Below are 15,326 nucleotides of genomic sequence, written 5' to 3' on the forward strand. Positions count from 1 at the left end.
CCAGCCCGGAGCCCCCAGCCCGAGCCCCCAGCCCGGAGCCCCCAGCCGGAGCCCCCAGCCCCTCACTGGAGGTAGAGGACGGAGAGCAGCAGAGGTGTGGTGTAGCCCATCAGGGCCAGGACCTCTCGGACTCGGTGCAGCTTCATGCTGACCGCTTCATGGAGGTCCAGGGCCACCTGGGACAGGCTCCGAGAGGCGTTGAGGTCCACGGAGAAGTGGTGGGTGGCTGTCACATTGAACTCGAACTCCCGGCGCACCCGGTTAATTAAGTTCCTCACAGCTGGGGCCAGCAGGTGCAGGGGAGCCGGGAGCCAGGAGGGTTAGGAGGGGGAGGGCCTGGCACAGCTCACAGACCAGCCGGGACCCCCCCGAGGAGGAGGGGACAAAGCCCCTGCGGTCCATGCTGTCACCACCGCAGGCCTGACACCACAGCCCCCTGCCCCCATCACCACCCATCTCAGTGCCCTGTCCGGGGCTGGGGGGCGGAGGGGGCACAAGAGGCCCTGGTCCTCTCCCCCCTCCTGCTCTAAAGCCCAGCTTTGGCTGAGGCACCTCCTCGTGGCTGGGCCTCGCTTTCCTGAGTCCCTTCCGGGCGCCTGTCGTCCCGCTCCGGCATTCTCATTCAGGACTGGGAGCACTCCGGGCCTGGTGAGGCCGTGCCAGGAGGAGGGGAGGCTGCGGGCAGCAGGGCTGGGAGGGGGCCACTCACGGGTGCTGAGGGTCTTGTGCAAGAAGGTTTGGATGTACTTGGGGATGACGCAGAACACCTGGACCACTGGAACCCAGAGACCGAGCGTCAGGAGAAGCGAAGACACACGGCCCCTCCTGCCTCCGGGCTCCTCTGGCTTCTCGCTCTTCCCACTGACCTCCAAACTGGCTCCAAACCTTCTCCCCCTTACCCCAGCCCCCACACCGGTTCCTCTGTCTCCCCCACCGGCCCCATAGCGGGCCCAGCCCTGAGAACGGACCCCCCACGTGCTGGCTCCCCGGGCCTGCGGGCGAGCCCTGGCTCTCACCACTGGCCAGCCCGCAGAGCACTAGCTTGAAGGGCAAGAGCACGTGGCACAGGTGGTAGGCTTGTGGTATGACCTGCATGCAGCTGTCCTTGGCATCTTCGAAGACCCGCGTGCACTTGAGGTAAGGGTTGCCCAGCTCCGCGTTGCACACGTCGCCGATGTGCAGGATCCAGTACCACACGTTCCGCAGGGCCCTGGCTGGGGACAGCTGTGGGGCTGGTGCCCAGGCCTGCAGCCCTGCGGCACCTTTTCAGGGACTTGGGGAACCCAGGGCAGCACCCAGAGCAGGAGAGCCCTGTGGTCAGGGGCCTGGTTGCGCTGTATCCAGCGGGGCCTGGTCAGCACCCAGGAGGGGCCCCAGTCCCGGACAGGGGCAGAGGTGAAGAGACAGGTGAATTTTGAGCCCCCCCCCCAAAAAAACCCCAGCCATGCTGAACGTGCTGACCGACATGCTTCACACCATCCATGATGGACCGAAAGAACTTGCGGACCCGGTCGGCCACCTCCTTGGCCTTCCGGGCAATGGCTTTAATCTTGTTCAGGGCACCTGAGAAGCAGGAGCAGGGGCACTGGGGGGCTGGTTCTCCACTGCTGCGGGGTGGGGTGGGGAGAGGGGGCTGCCCCTGGGAGGTGTGGGAGCCAGGCGCCGTGGGAGCAGAGCAGACCAGTGAGCAGGGAGAGGGGGTCTGGAGGGGAGAGCCCCTCGACGGCGCAGAGGGACGGAGCGGGAGGGCCGCAGACCGCGCGAGCAGGGGGCCACGGGGCCTTACTGACGAGGGGCTGCTTGGCCCGCTCCAGCACCTCGGCGGTCTGGTTCAAGGCCAGCTCGGCCCCACAGGCCACGGCCTCGCTGGCCTGGGTGAAGTTGCGCAGGGTGTTGGCACAGGGTCCCTGTAGCACCAACCCGAAGGCCGCCACCAGCAGCAGTGTCCGGCCCTGCTCTGGGGGAGACGGCTCCGTGGGCGCAGGGCCCCGGCCTCGCACACAGCCTCTCGCAGAAGCTTTCAGAAGATTTCCCTCCAGCGCCCCCCCGCCCTAGGACCCCCTCCCCCCGGTACCCCGCGCTCACTGGAGAAGGCCTGGGGCAGCAGCAAGAGGACAGTGACCCGGACCTGGCGTGAGAACCCCATGCCCAGGCTAAGGAAGGCGGCCAGAGTGAGGGTGCCCACCAGGCAGCCCCAGGGGCTGTGTCCTTCCACCAGCAGCTGCAGGAGCCCGTAGGCCGTGGCCAGGGACAAGCCCAGGCCAAAACCCCCCATGCTGCGGACCACAGCCCGAGCCATGCTTGACTCCTCTGCCCCCAAGGGGTGCACGGTGTCCTTCGTGACTCTGGGCATGGTTGCTGAGACCCAATGTCCGCCCGTCTCCAGGAGATGCCCACCAGGTTCCGTGGCCCTTCCAGGCTCCCGGAACGCCTCTCCACATTCTAAGGTTCCGGAGGCTTGTATTGTATCTGTCTTGGAGAGCCCGACCCGGCTGCGGGACTGGAGAGGGCACGTAGGTCGCTAGTCTCCTTCCCCAAGTCTCAGAGCAGAGGGAGCAAGACACAGACTTCACCCAGGCTGTGGGGCGGCAGAGGGGACAGAAGCGAACCTCTGCGCCGAGGACATCCTTGAGGACATTTGTGGGACGAGAGAGGGTCCCCAAAGCTGACTCATGGCTGGCACATTTCATCAGGACAGAGCAACGGGGGAAAGAAGGAAGCTCCCCCACACCAGTGAGTCAGTCACAGAGAACCCGTCCTTTCCCAGGGCCGTTCAGCCCCTCGGGGCCTCTCATCCAGCCTGTCCCCTCGGACCCCCAGGCCTCCCCCCACCGTGGGTCCCCCAGTGCCCCCCTCCAGCCAAGCCCCTTCCTCTTCTCTCCCTCACATCTGCCCTGCATCCCCAGGGCCGCCCATCCTCCTTCAGGATGTCCTCCCCACTCCCGCCACGCCCACCCAAGTCCCCCCAGGCTCTCCCCCTGCAGGCCCCTGCCCCTGATGAAGCCCATCCCAGCCAGAAGAGTGGGCTGTTGGCCCCAGTGTGTTTGCCGCCTCCCCCCAACCCCAGCAATGCAGAGGCTCCTGAGCTGGGGGCTGCCTGTCCCCTGCAGCCGGTTCCTGCAGCGCCAGCCAGGATCGTTTCCCATTGCCGCCTTCCTGCTGGGGGCAAGCACCGGAGGGCTCCTGGCCATGGGTGAGTGTGGGCAGAGGTCAGGGGTGGGACCCATCTTTTGACCTTTGGCTTGACCCTGCACCCTCAGGTCTCTTTCAGCTCCTGGTGAACCCTATGAACATCTACGAAGGTCAGAAGATGGTGGCGTTGTACAGCGTGGTGGGTGAGTTCTGGCTAAGGACAGGGATGCTCGAGAGGCCTGTGGAGCAGGCCTAGAGAGTCCCAGGTGCCCAGAAGGGGTCCGATCTTGTTTCTTCTGCACCCAAGTGTCCCTCCCGGCCCCAGCCTCCTCTTGGGCTTTGAGGGGAGATCCATAGGCCCTCGGTCTTTGGAAGAAAACCAGTCCTTGTCCTCTAGGGGCCTCCCCAACCAGAAGGACTCCATGTTACCCAAGGGTGCCCCATGGGATGCCCCATGTCTCCTGACCTCTCTGACCTTGTTTCCTGCTCCTCCCGATCGATTCCGTTCATTCATTCATTCACTCCTTCATTCATTCATTCAGCACTCACTGAGCCCCTCTGGGGGCTTCTGCAGTGAACAAGGTCGAGGGGCCCCCAACAGAGAGAGTTTAGGCAGGAAAGGACAAGAAAGGAACAAGAGCATTTCTGATGGTGACAAAGGGGCGTGATGAGAGGAAGCTGGGGCCGTGGGGGAAAGGGGCTGGTAGTCAGGGAAGGCTTCTCGGAGGCAGCACTGGGGTGGGGGCCTTGTGTAGGAAGCTGTCGATCTACGAGAAGAGAAAACCCACCTGAAAGTGGTTTAACCACAGAGAAAGTTGATTCTCTCATGTAACAACAAGTTTCAAGGCCGAGTGGTCTTTGGAGTTTGGATAATTCTGCAGCTCAGTCCACCTGCCAAGGACCCAGGTTCCCGCCATGTTTGGCCTGGTGACCGTTCGTCTTCAGGTCATGCATGGGCGACCCCAAGTCCAGGCATCTCATCTTCATACACCAATGTTGGAAGACCAGAACATTCCTTCTTTATGTCTCCTTTAAGAAGGAGGAAAACGTTCCCGTCCCCCCAGCCAGCTTCCCAGTTCCGCTTGTGCTGGGCCGCCCCGGCAGGGCCCTCGCCAGCCCCCTCTGGGAACGGACCTGTGTGGGCAGCCCCAGGACCACGGCGGGCCCCCATGGATGACCTTTCCCACGGACCCTTCACTTGCCGCTTATTGTCATTTATGAGACCCGGTCCTGCTTCCGTAACTGTGACTATTTCTGGGGTTGGAAAGGTCCAACCCAGGCTATACCCAAATCCCACCTCCCTGCACTCTCCAGCATCTTCCCTCCTGGCGCCCCTGCCCCCAGGCCACCGACCGCTGGTGAGGGGTCCCCCAGTGAAGGGGGCACGGCCGCCCTGGCCTCCTTTCCCCACTTCCTTCCCCTTCTGGTTCTTCTGCTGTCGGAAGGGATTAGAGGGACAGGGTCGGAAGCCTGAAGTCATCCATACTGGGGGAACCCCACTGCCTCTGGGTGGCAAGCCGTCCCACCGGCTGCCTCGGGGGGCCTTCCGTGGTGTCTCTGGAGGCTCCGTGTGGCCCTCCAAGGTCCATTCTCCTGCTGAGAGTAGCTCTATCTGGCTGACCTCATGTAGCTCCTACCACCCGCAGCAAACGGGCTGCCCCCAGGGGGAGGACCTCTCAGATGGCATGAGGCCTGCCGCCCTCCAAAACGTCCAGAGAAAGTCATCCATCCTTGCCCTGCCAAAGTGGGAAAGCAGGTGCCTTGCGCTGCCCCCTCCCCTGCCGCCCTGAGAAGCAAGCAAGGCTCCCAGGTCACGTTCCCCCATCCTCCCCAGAGGCCCTGCCAACACCGCCCCGACCTGGCCTCCCACGCTGCGCTTGGGTGGCCGCCCAGGGGCGGCCTCCGGGTGCCGCAGCTCAGCAAGGGCCACTTTCCCCCTGCCCCTGTCTCTCCGGGGTCCCGTGAGGCCTCTCACTTGGCCAGGAAGTGAACGCCCCTCCTCTCTTCAGCCTCCCCTCCCAGGTCTGCCTACTCCCGCTGCTTCTTTTCCAGAAAATTCCATTTCTGGTCTGGTCTCTGTATATACTGGTTGGTAGAGGGTCAGAGACTCGTTTTGCCCTGCTCGTGGGCCCAGAGAGGGTTCCCAGCCCCCCGGGGCTCTCTGTAGAATGTAGGGCAACTACTTGCCAACTACCCTAGCTTGAGTCGTTGGCCAGAAGGCCAAGACCATGGAACAAACCCCTTCTGATGTCCTGTTAGACGGTGACTGGGTGAGACGGATCCAGATTTACCCCCAGGGGCTGGGGCAGGGACTGCTGGTTGGCCTTGAACGAAACTCAAGTTGTGTTAGCGAGGAAGAAGGCAGACACACCGTCGGGTGGCACCAGACAGGGCTCACAGCAAACCTGTATGACCAGGTGAAGAGCAGCGCTCCTGGCAGGGGCGGAATGAGCTTGGCATAGTGCAGGGCCGGCTGCAGGCCTGTGTGGGCGGGCGAGGGAGGCGAAGGGCTGAGTGGCCCGCAGAAGCCAGGCAGGGGCCCCATCACGGGGGTCAGTGGACCACACTAAGGGAGCTTGGACTGGACCCCAACTCTGGTGGAAAGTCCGTGGCTGGTCTGAAGCAGAGAAGGGACAGGGTCAGACGGATGTGCTTCCAAGGTCACTCTGGCTGCCTTGTGAAAACCCAAGTACAGAGGGGAAGCAGGGGACCAGTCAGCCCCCCGGGAGAGGCGACGGGGACCCCACGAGGGCCCAGGAGATGGAGGGAGGAAGTGGAGGGACTTTGCTTTGGCGAGGGCAAGCGCTCCATCCCACAGGAAGCTGCTGGGTTCCCTGCCCAGCTATGCTGTCCCTTTGGCCTGGAATGCCGTCCTGCCTCCTAACTACACTTTACTCATCTTCCAGCCCCAGCTGACACGTCAGCGGCTTTGTCCAGCCTTCCCAGCCCCACCCTCCCCACAGACACACCCGCCCCCACAGCCCCGAGAAGCGCCTCCCTTGTGCACTTAGCGCTCGGGGCTGTAGTCATCTGTTGGCTCTCTCCCTGCATTATGAGCTGCAAGGAGCTCTCTGTCTCCTTGCGGAGACCACAGGGAGACACCCGTTTGCTAACACACACCAGGAGGTCCGTGATTAAGGCTAAAATTAGGGACGGAGATTGTGAGTGGGAACAGTGAGGTGGCTCTGAGCACCAGGACTGTTTCCAGAACTTTCCTCTTGCGCTCCCTGCCCCCTCAGCACCTGGGGTGTATGGGAACCCAGCCTGGAGAAGAGAAGTGCTTCCCCCTCCCCGAACACACACACACACGCACACGCACACACACACACACACACACACACACCCCTTCGGTCAGGGCCACGGCTCCACGCCCCTCCCCCGCCACGCAGCTGAGCCCTGTACTCGGCTACCCAAGGAGCGCAGGAGTGAGCGGCCTCGGAGGCCTCCCCGCGTCCGCATACGTGGGGGCAGAGGCAGGACGGCCACGGCTCCAGAAAGAAGTTGGGGGTGGGTGCTCTGCTGAGCCTGGTGGGTCAGGCCGCAGCCTCACTCGCCTCACCACCTGTTGCTGCCTCCCGACAGGCTTGGGCGCGCTGGGCTGGGGGACCTCCCCTCACATCCGCTGTGCCAGCCTCCTGCTGGTGCCCAAGATGCTGGGCAGGGAGGGCCGGCTCTTCGTGCTGGGATACGCCTTGGCCGCCATCTACGAGGGTGAGCGTGTGTCCCTGGGTGCCAGTTTGTGACTGGAGCAGGATCCTGGGTGGGCCACCCGATGAGACCCGGGCGGCTGAAGGGGAGAGACGGGGAGTCTGATCCAGCTGCTCCAGCTCGCTGGATGCCCCTGAGAGAGTTCCTCCGCATCTCTGGGCCTCCTCGGTTCGCACAGGGAAAACCCAGCCGGAGGGGAATGAGCTGCCCTCTCCCAGGCTCAGGGCCCCCTCGTTGTACAGTTCTGAGGGTGGTCACCCCGTATGCAGAGCGGGAGCGGAGGGGCCCTCAGGAAGTGACTAGCTGAGGAGGGAGACCCACTGGGGCATCTTCCCAGGACCCGCGGCCAACCTGCGCTACAACCTGAACGAGGTGATCGCGTCGCTGGGCTGCACCGTAGACTTACAGGTCAACAACACCCGCGAGGCCTGGCGCGTCTCCACGGCCCCGCTGCGGGCAGTGTTCAAGGACCTGCTGGTCAGGGCCCCGCGCTCGCGGGCAGGGTCTGGGCTCCTCTCCCCTGGGGGCCGGCGTGACTGGAGCTGGGAGATCTGACCCTGGACTCAGTTTCCCAGCGGGGCGCCACTGGCACGTTTTGCTGGACTGTCCTCAAACATTGCGGGACGTGCCCTGGGCACCAGCTGCCAGGAAAGCCCTCGCCCCCAGTCATGGGACCCGCAGCTCCCACTTGCAAACAGCTGGGTAGGCGGTACTCTGGGCAGCTGAACTAGAATGTCAGGACATCGGGGGCCGGGAAGCCTGGAGGCCCACAGGATTGTGGAATCGGCCTGTGGAGGACTGGAGGCTGGGGTGTGGGAGAACTGGAGAGTTGAGGAGTTGGGGAGATGGGCTGACATCGGGGACACTGGGGCTGGGGACACTGAGATGGCACAGTGGTCTGGGAGATTACAGCGAAGTCCCAGGGCCTGGGGCACCTTCCCTCGCTAGCGGGGATCTGAGATGCAGGCCAGCGCAGGCGCTGGGCGGGGGCAGAGCAGGGGCGACTGGTTGCAGGGCAGGGGGGTAGAGGGGTGTCCCGAAGACTGAACAGTGGGGCATGGGGTGAGGCTGTCTCGGGGCCCGGGCTCCATCCAGGCCTGAGGGAAGCGCCCGGAGCTCGGCCAGAGGGACAGGACAGGCTCCTCGGCTGCCCCACTGACCGCTCCTTCCTCGGCCCCCAACCCCAGGGCAGCAAAGATTTGCTGAAAGCCGAAACCCAGAACATCTCCAAGTCCTTTGAGGAGCTGGATGCCCAGGTGAACGGTGACACGGGCCACATGGTCGAGAACACCACGGGCTTCGAGGGGACAGCCCGCAGTGTGGACACTCACCGAGCTCTACGTCCCAGGCACCGTCTCTCTACACAGAAGATGTATGAGCTGAAGACCAAGCTGCGCTGCTCCCGTGAGGGCACGGGGGCCGTGGGGGCGCGGGCCGGGGCCAGGGCTCCAGGCCGGCCGTGGGGGCCTCACCTGCTCCCTGCCCCCTCCTGCAGACGTGGTGGATCGGGCCATCCTCAGCTGCCGCCGCTGGTTTGACCACAAGCATGAACAGTGCATGCAGCGCATCTGGGTCCCGCTGCTCAAACACCTGCTCTGCTTGCCCATGAAGTTCAAGTTCTTCTGTGGCATCGCCAAGGGTCAGCGGGGCAAGGGGGAGGGCGGGAGCCGAGTCCCTGGGGACTGCTGGGTCGGCGTGGGGCAGGAAAGCCATCGGGCGGGCAGGGCTTAGGCCCCCCACGGGCTGGCTCTGCCACCCAGCTATGTTCACAGCGGGCTCCGGTTCCGTCCCTCCATCTGAAAGACGGGCCTAATAGTAGTACTCATCCCGTTAGGGGGTTCTGAGGATTTCAGGAAGCAAGGAACAGAGCTGCACACAAAGGGATTTTCTTTAAAGTGTTGCTATCATTATTAATAGCTGGCATGGTTACGAACAGGTGAGAAAAATGAGGGAAAGTCAGGCCTTGTTCCCGGGACACGGGACTCACGGAGCGCAGAGGGGGGAAAGCCTCAGCGTGGAAGGCCATGGGTGGAGAGGCAGACAGGGTGGACAGGAGCGGGACTGGCCGCGGACCTGGCCCTGCCCCCCGCACCCCGCAGCGATGGAGATCTGGTGCCGCCGCAGTATCCCCATCGAAGGCAACTTTGGGCAGACGTACGACTCCCTCACCCGGTCTATTCACGACCTGGAAGGGGAGTTTTCGGCCACTATTGAGCTCAAGGTAGGAAGCAGGGGCGCGTGGGCTGGGGGAAGCGAGGGAGTGGGAGAAGGGCACGGGGCCCGCAGAAGAGCAGGTGGCGAGGCACAGGAAGGACGAGGGGGACGGGGACAGGGAGGGGCAGTGCCGAGCCTGTGGCGGGCAGGGACCTGACTCTGGGACCCGACCGCCTGCCAGGTGAGAGAGGGTGTCAGTCCGGCAGGCGCAGGGGAGCAGGACGGCGGGGAGGAGGGGCCGCGCCCGGGCTCTCCACACGGGGCTCCTGAAGGTCCTGGGAAGAACTGGGGGACACGAGCAGGGCATCAGGGCAGCGACGCCGGGAGGGCCACATCCGCACCCGTGCCCCCCACCAGGAAGAGAAGCAGGCGGCAGTGCTGGGCCTCAGCCCAGGCTGGGAACACATGAGCACCGAGCTGCGGGACTATGTCCGCCACCGGGAGGCCCAGCTGGAGTGGGCCCTGGGGCTGCTGCGTGCTCTGTTCTCCTGCACCTTCCTGCTGGTCCTTCACGCGTGAGCCTTCCCGCCCCGAAGCCCCTTCCTCCCTGGGACGGGGGCCTGCCTTGCGGGAGCTGTGGGAGCGCGGCCAGCCGCGAGCGGGAACGTTGGTTGTTTATGGAGGTTAAGGAGACGGGGGCCCGGTGTGGGGGACACGTGGCCCATGCTCTGCCACCTTGAAAGGGAGCTGGTCTTCATTTATCTGCCCCCTTCCGCCTTCATCCCAGCGCTGACTTCTTTTACTTTCAGCTCTGACTTCTGATTGTTCTCCTGCCCTTCATGTTCCCCTTGGCTCTGACTTTGCCCATCTCTATCGTCCAGCCCTACTTTCATTTTCTGCCGCCTGCTGCGTTGGCAGCTACTTTCCCTCCATTTGGACCAAAGTCCTCAACCCCACCCAGCCTGGCGTCCAGCTGGGCTGCCCCGGGCCTCACTCTGCTTCCCCGCTGACCTCTGGACCCTCTGTTTCCTGTCCCCACCCCCAAGCTCCCGAGATGGGCAGGGGCTGGGCAAAGGCGGCCACGGGGGGGAGGTGGGGGGGCTCCTGCCCCGTCTGTGGGGCAGGTGAGGGCACGGTTGTGTGTGTGCCAAGGGCGCCACGGGAAGACAGAGTGAACGAGCCATCTTCCTGCCCTCAACACGCTCATGGTCTAGGGGAGGCCAGAGGGGTGCCCACAGAGCATGGGTGGTTGGAGGGCCGGGCGAGGGCCTGGCTCCCAGGACAGGGGTGGGAGCTGAGGACGGGCCCCTGCAAGGGCCATACATGGGTTTCAAAAGGCTGCAGATGGGGAGCCACGGTCAAGGAGAGGAAGGGTGTTCTCTTGGGCAGGGATGGAGGGTTCTGTGGGATGTGGAGGGCAGAGGCTGGGCTGAAGGACGGGGCTGATGTGGGCATGGCCCCAAGAGTCTGCAAAGCCCTGGAGGCTGGAGGCTGGGAGGCCCAGGTGGGTCAGAGGTTAGAGCGCCTGGCGGGGAGCGAGGCGTGGCAGGAAGCCGGCCTGAGATGGAGGCAGGAAGGGGAAAGGTGCAGCAGGTCTCAAAGCCAGCTCGGGGAGGGAAGGAAGGAGGCGCAGAGTCCGTTTCCAGGCTTTCAACCTGGGTGAGGTCCCTGGCCGGCCGAGCGGGCGAGAGGGCGGGGCCGGCAGGGCGCGGGGCCGGCCGCCGGCCTCTCCACACGGGGGCGCTCTCGGGCGGGCCTGCCCGCGACTGTTCGGTCCGAGGACCGAGGGGCGTTTTACAGGGTCCCAGAACCCCTGGAACTTAGGTTTCACAGCTCACGGAGCTTACTTAAAGTAACTTGCAGTTTTAAACCCATCTCCAATAATTAGCATGTTTTCCTTAGGAAACCGAAGCATTATGTGGGACTTTGGGACATGCACAGGGGGCCGCTTCTGTACGCACAGAAAACAAGGCCTCACCAGAGGGTGTGTTAGGGGGAAGGGAAATGTAGGTGGGGGGTGAGTTTTGCTTGAAGCGACCTCCAGAGGATGTTCGGCCGGCTCGCTGGAGAGGTGGATGTGGGAGTCAGTCGCAATGGCTGGTGGTTCTGCAGCCTTGAGGGGCTTCCCGCTTCCCTGTGCCTTTGCTTCTGCTCGTTCCTCTGCCTGAGACACTGCCAGCAGGTCTATGCCTGGGAAACCTCCCTTCCCGCCCAGGCGCACGACCCCCCTGCCTTTCCACCTGTGTCTCCTCACCTGTGTGGACGCCTGCCCTGCACCGGCCTGCTGGGGGCTGGCACAGCACCCCTGCCCAGGACATAGACGGTGCTCGGCGCATGCTGGGTGCTCTGGGGAATGATGGAGCGTCCGGGAAGCCCATGGTGGGGGGTGGGTAAGAGAACCTGGAGGACACAGACATGTCCTCGCGCACAGGGCCTTCTCCTACACGGACAGCTATAATGGCGACATCCGATTTGACAACATCTACGTCAGTACCTACTTCTGCCAGATCGATGAGCGCAGGAGGAGGCTGGTGAGTGAGCACAGCCCTGGCCAAGGGTGCCCTGCTGCACGTCCTCTGTGGTTTCACGCTCCAGAAGGGCAGAGGGGCGAGGGGAGGGGGCCCTGGTGTCCCTCGCTGGCTGGACATTTTATCCAGGGCAAACGGACATTGCTACCACTGCGCAAAGCCGAGAAGAAAACCGTCATCTTCCCCTGCAACCCCTCCGTGCAGGCCTCGGAGATGAGGAACGTGGTGAGGAGGCCGTGGGGGCGGGCCACGCGGGGCGGGGGCGGGGCATCGGAGGGGCGGGGGCGGGGCATCGGAGGGGCCCCGGGCAGGGCGGGCGGCGCTGCCGGCTCAGCGCCTGCCGCTCCTCGGGCAGGTGAGGGAGCTCGTGGAGACGCTGCCCGTGCTCCTCCTGCTTCTGCTGCTGTGCGGCCTGGACCGGGCCCTCTACTCCATCTTTGACACCATCCGCCACCACTCCTTCCTGCAGTACTCCTTCCGCAGTGAGCCACGGCCCCCGCCCGCCCCCCCCAGGCAGCCACTTCTTCCAGCCCCTCCCTGACCTGCTCGGTCCGACCTCAGCCCTACGATCCGACACCTGTCCCTGGGGGCCTCTGTTTCCAAGCCTCCTTTATATCTGTAACAGGGAGTGAACGGATGGAAGTTCCCGTGCAGCAAAGGATTTCTATGCCTTGACCCCCCCAACATCCAGTCCCCATCCTGCCCCACCCCCTAAACTGCGACCCTTTCCTGACCCCCCACGGCCTCAGGCAGCCACAAATTGGAGGTGAAAGTCGGGGGGGACTCCATGCTTGCCCGGCTTCTTCGGAAAACCATTGGAGCCCTGAACACGTCCTCGGAGACAGGGGTGCAATCAAACAACATGGGTGAGCGACGCTGAAAATCTGGGTCAGAGGAACGGAGGGCGGGGGCCAGGGTCTTTCCAAGGCATGGCAAGAGGGGGCTCTGCATGCTGGGGTTGCAAGGATCAGAGCAGGCAGCGTCAGGTCGGACTCGAGTTGCTGGAAGATGACAGCCTTGGGTCCGAGGGCTGTAGGGGCTGGGGCCTGGGGGTCCCAGCGCCCTAGAGCCACGCTGTCCAACAGAACTTTCTTCCACATCCGAGCCGTGCTGAGCAAATAGCCTCACGAGCCTGGTAGCTCCGGGCCAGAAGGGGCTGCTCTGCAGGGAAAGGGGCAGGCAGGAGCAGAGCAGCCCGGGGGTGCCCTGCCCGCGGCCCTGGCAGAGTCCTGACAGGCCCACCCCACCGCAGCCTGCCTGCCCCAGCCCGTGAGCCTGGACGCCAGGGCTTACGTGAGAGCTGCCCTCCCCATCGGCCTGCTGCTGTGTCTCTGTCTGCTCCAAGCCTTTGCCTACCGGCTCCGGAGGGTCATTGCCGCCTTCTACTTCCCCAAGGTGCTCCCTCCCCCAAGCTCCGCAGGCCCGCACCCAGCACCCCCCCAGCTTGAGGGGCGCACTGTCATACCACTGACCCCTCTCCCTGGCCCCAGCGCGAGAAGAAGCGGATCCTGTTCCTCTACAATGAGCTGCTGAGGAAGAGGGCAGCCTTTACGAAGCTGAGGAGGGCTGCCATCCTGAGGCGGGCGCAACAGCAGAAGGCTCCAGTAAGTCCAGGCCTCCTTCCTGTGGCTCCTGTGGTTGTGAGGGCCGCAGCAGGGGCCTCTCCTGTCAGTCCGTCCACCCCAGGGGCCCAGGCCTACGGAGCTCAGCGAGTTCGGATGGGATGCATGCCAAGGGCCCTGGTCATCCAGCTCCTGGGGGTCAGGGCTGCGTCCACCTCTGTCCCCCAGGATTCAGCCCAGCCCAAGACACTCAGTGGGCCATCAGGAAGCAGGCAGAAAAGGGAAGTCCGATTTGATATGGTCTGGCTAAAAGAAAGCAAGGGGGCTCCTTCAGAAACAAGGGACGGGAGGCAAGCCACAGGATCTACTGAGTGTCTTTGGGGGAGGCGGGGAGGCGGGCGAGCTGGGGGGTCCGGAAGGCACCATGAAGGGTCACATAGGATAAGGAAAAAGCACAGAGCCAGAAGAACCAGGTTCCAGTCCACACTTCCTCATTAAGCTGTGTGGCCTTGGCCACGGTCCTCACCAGACCTCAGTGTTTCCCTCTGAAGGACAGGGAGCTTGGACAGATGTGTAAAGCCTGGTGCAAGGCCTGTGCAGAGATCAGCAACAGCGTGGCAGAGGCTGCTGGTGTCAGAGGGCCTGGGTTTGAGTCCTGGCTCCCTTCTTTATTGCCATGACAACTGCGATCTGCAGGACTGACTAAATGTTGGGCCTTGGTTTTCCCTTCTGTAACCGGAGTGAGCTGCTACTCCATTTGGTTGTTGTGGAGACTAAGGGAGTCTCACTCTTGTAGCGCAGGCATCTAGCAAGTTCCATGCACATGCTAGTTGTCATCATGTGACCCTGGGCAAGTGACCGCCTTTCCAAGCATGTTTTCTCATCTGAAAGAGAAATGATAACAATGCCTGTCTTATGGGGTTACTGCTTGAGTGAGCTAATTTATTTACACTTTCTTAGTAGAGCATAGTACAGGACCCAACATTATTTAAAAAAAAAAAAGAAACAGAAAAGAATGGCAGCCATTCTTAATCAGCCCCAACAGAGCTGGTGAGAGTGAGAGACCATCTTAGCTTGACTTTTCCTCCAGTGCCTAGATCCTCCACCCCATGACACAGAGAGGCTAAATGAGTATGAAAAAGTGAGCATACTGTGATTCCATGACCTGGTCGAGAAGGAAACTGGATTTGGGTAGGCAGGTGGAAAGATGAAGGGCATTCGTCCAAGCTAAGGGAACAGAATGTGCAAAGACTCACAGCCCAGAGGGAATGTCAAGGGCCGGGGCTAGTCTGAGAGGCTGGCACAGAAGATGCCAAGTTCAAGCTGGGGCAAGTTAGAGCAGAGGCTAGAAGGGGACCAGAGCGTGGAAGGCTCTGCAGGCCAAGGCCAGGAGTTCTGCCTTTGCAGTGGGGCCTCTGTAGTTTCGGTGGCCTGCAGAGAGGAATGCCTGGCAATTGTGGGGCGAGAGGGTGGGAGCACGGTGAACCAGACCTGTCATCAGGAATCGGGACCGGGGCCAGCCAGGTTTGACTGCTTACTCTCTGTGCGCCTTGGGAACTCGCTTACCCCTCCCAAGATTCCGCTTTCCCGCCAGTAAAGCGGAGAACACAGCAGTGATCATTTCGCACGCCCTACTGCCTTCCCCGCCCACCGTGAGAACCAGATAAGGTGGTTTACGGGGAAAGAACAGTGGTAGCCGGGGGAAGGAGCGGAAGCTGCACCCCCATTCTCCATCACCGAGCCGGGGAGGGACGCTCTCTACACCCGCTGCCCTAGCACCCTGGCCCTGCAGGGCGCCCAGCACATGGGCGCTGCCAGGCGGCGCGCGGTCCGGGACCCCTCGCAGCCCTCTCTCCCGCTCGCTCCCGGCAGCGCCACCGCCTGGCGGACGTCCTGCTCCGCCGCTGCCCGCTCCTGCGCCGCTGGTTGCGTGGGCGCTGCGTGGTGTGCCAGGCGCCCGAGACGCCAGAGGCCTACGTGTGCCCGACGCCGGACTGCGCGGCCGTGTACTGCCGGCCGTGCTGGGACGACATGCGGCGGCGGTGCCCCGCCTGCACCCCGCGCGAGGAGCTCTCGTCCTCCGCCTACAGCGACAGCAACGACGATGCCACCTACGCGGAGTGAGGGGGCGTCCTGTCCACCAGCTCCTCCGCGGCTAATAAAAGCCGGTACACTCCGCACGCCCGCGCTTCCCAGGGGTCTGACCCGCAGTCCGGAGACCCGGGCCGCCGACGTGACGCGG

The 15,326-nt window shown here is 63.4% G+C and overlaps 2 protein-coding genes across 2 annotated transcripts in view; one reads left to right on the forward strand and one right to left on the reverse strand.

Annotated features, from left to right (window-relative positions):
• DCST2 (DC-STAMP domain containing 2) overlaps positions 1-2,410 on the reverse strand; it is a 10,056-nt gene extending 7,646 nt beyond the window's left edge. The window contains 6 exon segments of the mRNA XM_021681999.1: positions 67-280; positions 710-775; positions 1,017-1,214; positions 1,462-1,563; positions 1,787-1,957; positions 2,086-2,410. Coding sequence (XP_021537674.1) covers positions 67-280; positions 710-775; positions 1,017-1,214; positions 1,462-1,563; positions 1,787-1,957; positions 2,086-2,353 — 1,019 coding nt within the window. The 5' untranslated portion in view covers positions 2,354-2,410.
• A 262-nt stretch (positions 2,411-2,672) lies between these two features.
• DCST1 (DC-STAMP domain containing 1) lies at positions 2,673-15,320 on the forward strand. Its single transcript, XM_021682156.1, has 16 exons — positions 2,673-2,733; positions 3,068-3,193; positions 3,261-3,335; positions 6,715-6,843; positions 7,178-7,317; positions 8,028-8,244; positions 8,336-8,479; positions 8,940-9,061; positions 9,412-9,569; positions 11,426-11,525; positions 11,652-11,747; positions 11,878-12,004; positions 12,272-12,388; positions 12,775-12,917; positions 13,013-13,126; positions 14,957-15,320. The coding sequence occupies exons 1-16, from the start codon at positions 2,673-2,675 to the stop codon at positions 15,206-15,208; spliced, it is 2,121 nt and encodes a 706-aa protein (XP_021537831.1). The 3' UTR covers positions 15,209-15,320.
• Positions 15,321-15,326: the final 6 nt, after the last annotated feature.

The sequence above is a fragment of the Neomonachus schauinslandi genome, chromosome 6 (genome assembly GCF_002201575.2).
Source record: "Neomonachus schauinslandi chromosome 6, ASM220157v2, whole genome shotgun sequence".
In the NCBI taxonomy this organism is placed as follows: domain Eukaryota; kingdom Metazoa; phylum Chordata; class Mammalia; order Carnivora; family Phocidae; genus Neomonachus; species Neomonachus schauinslandi.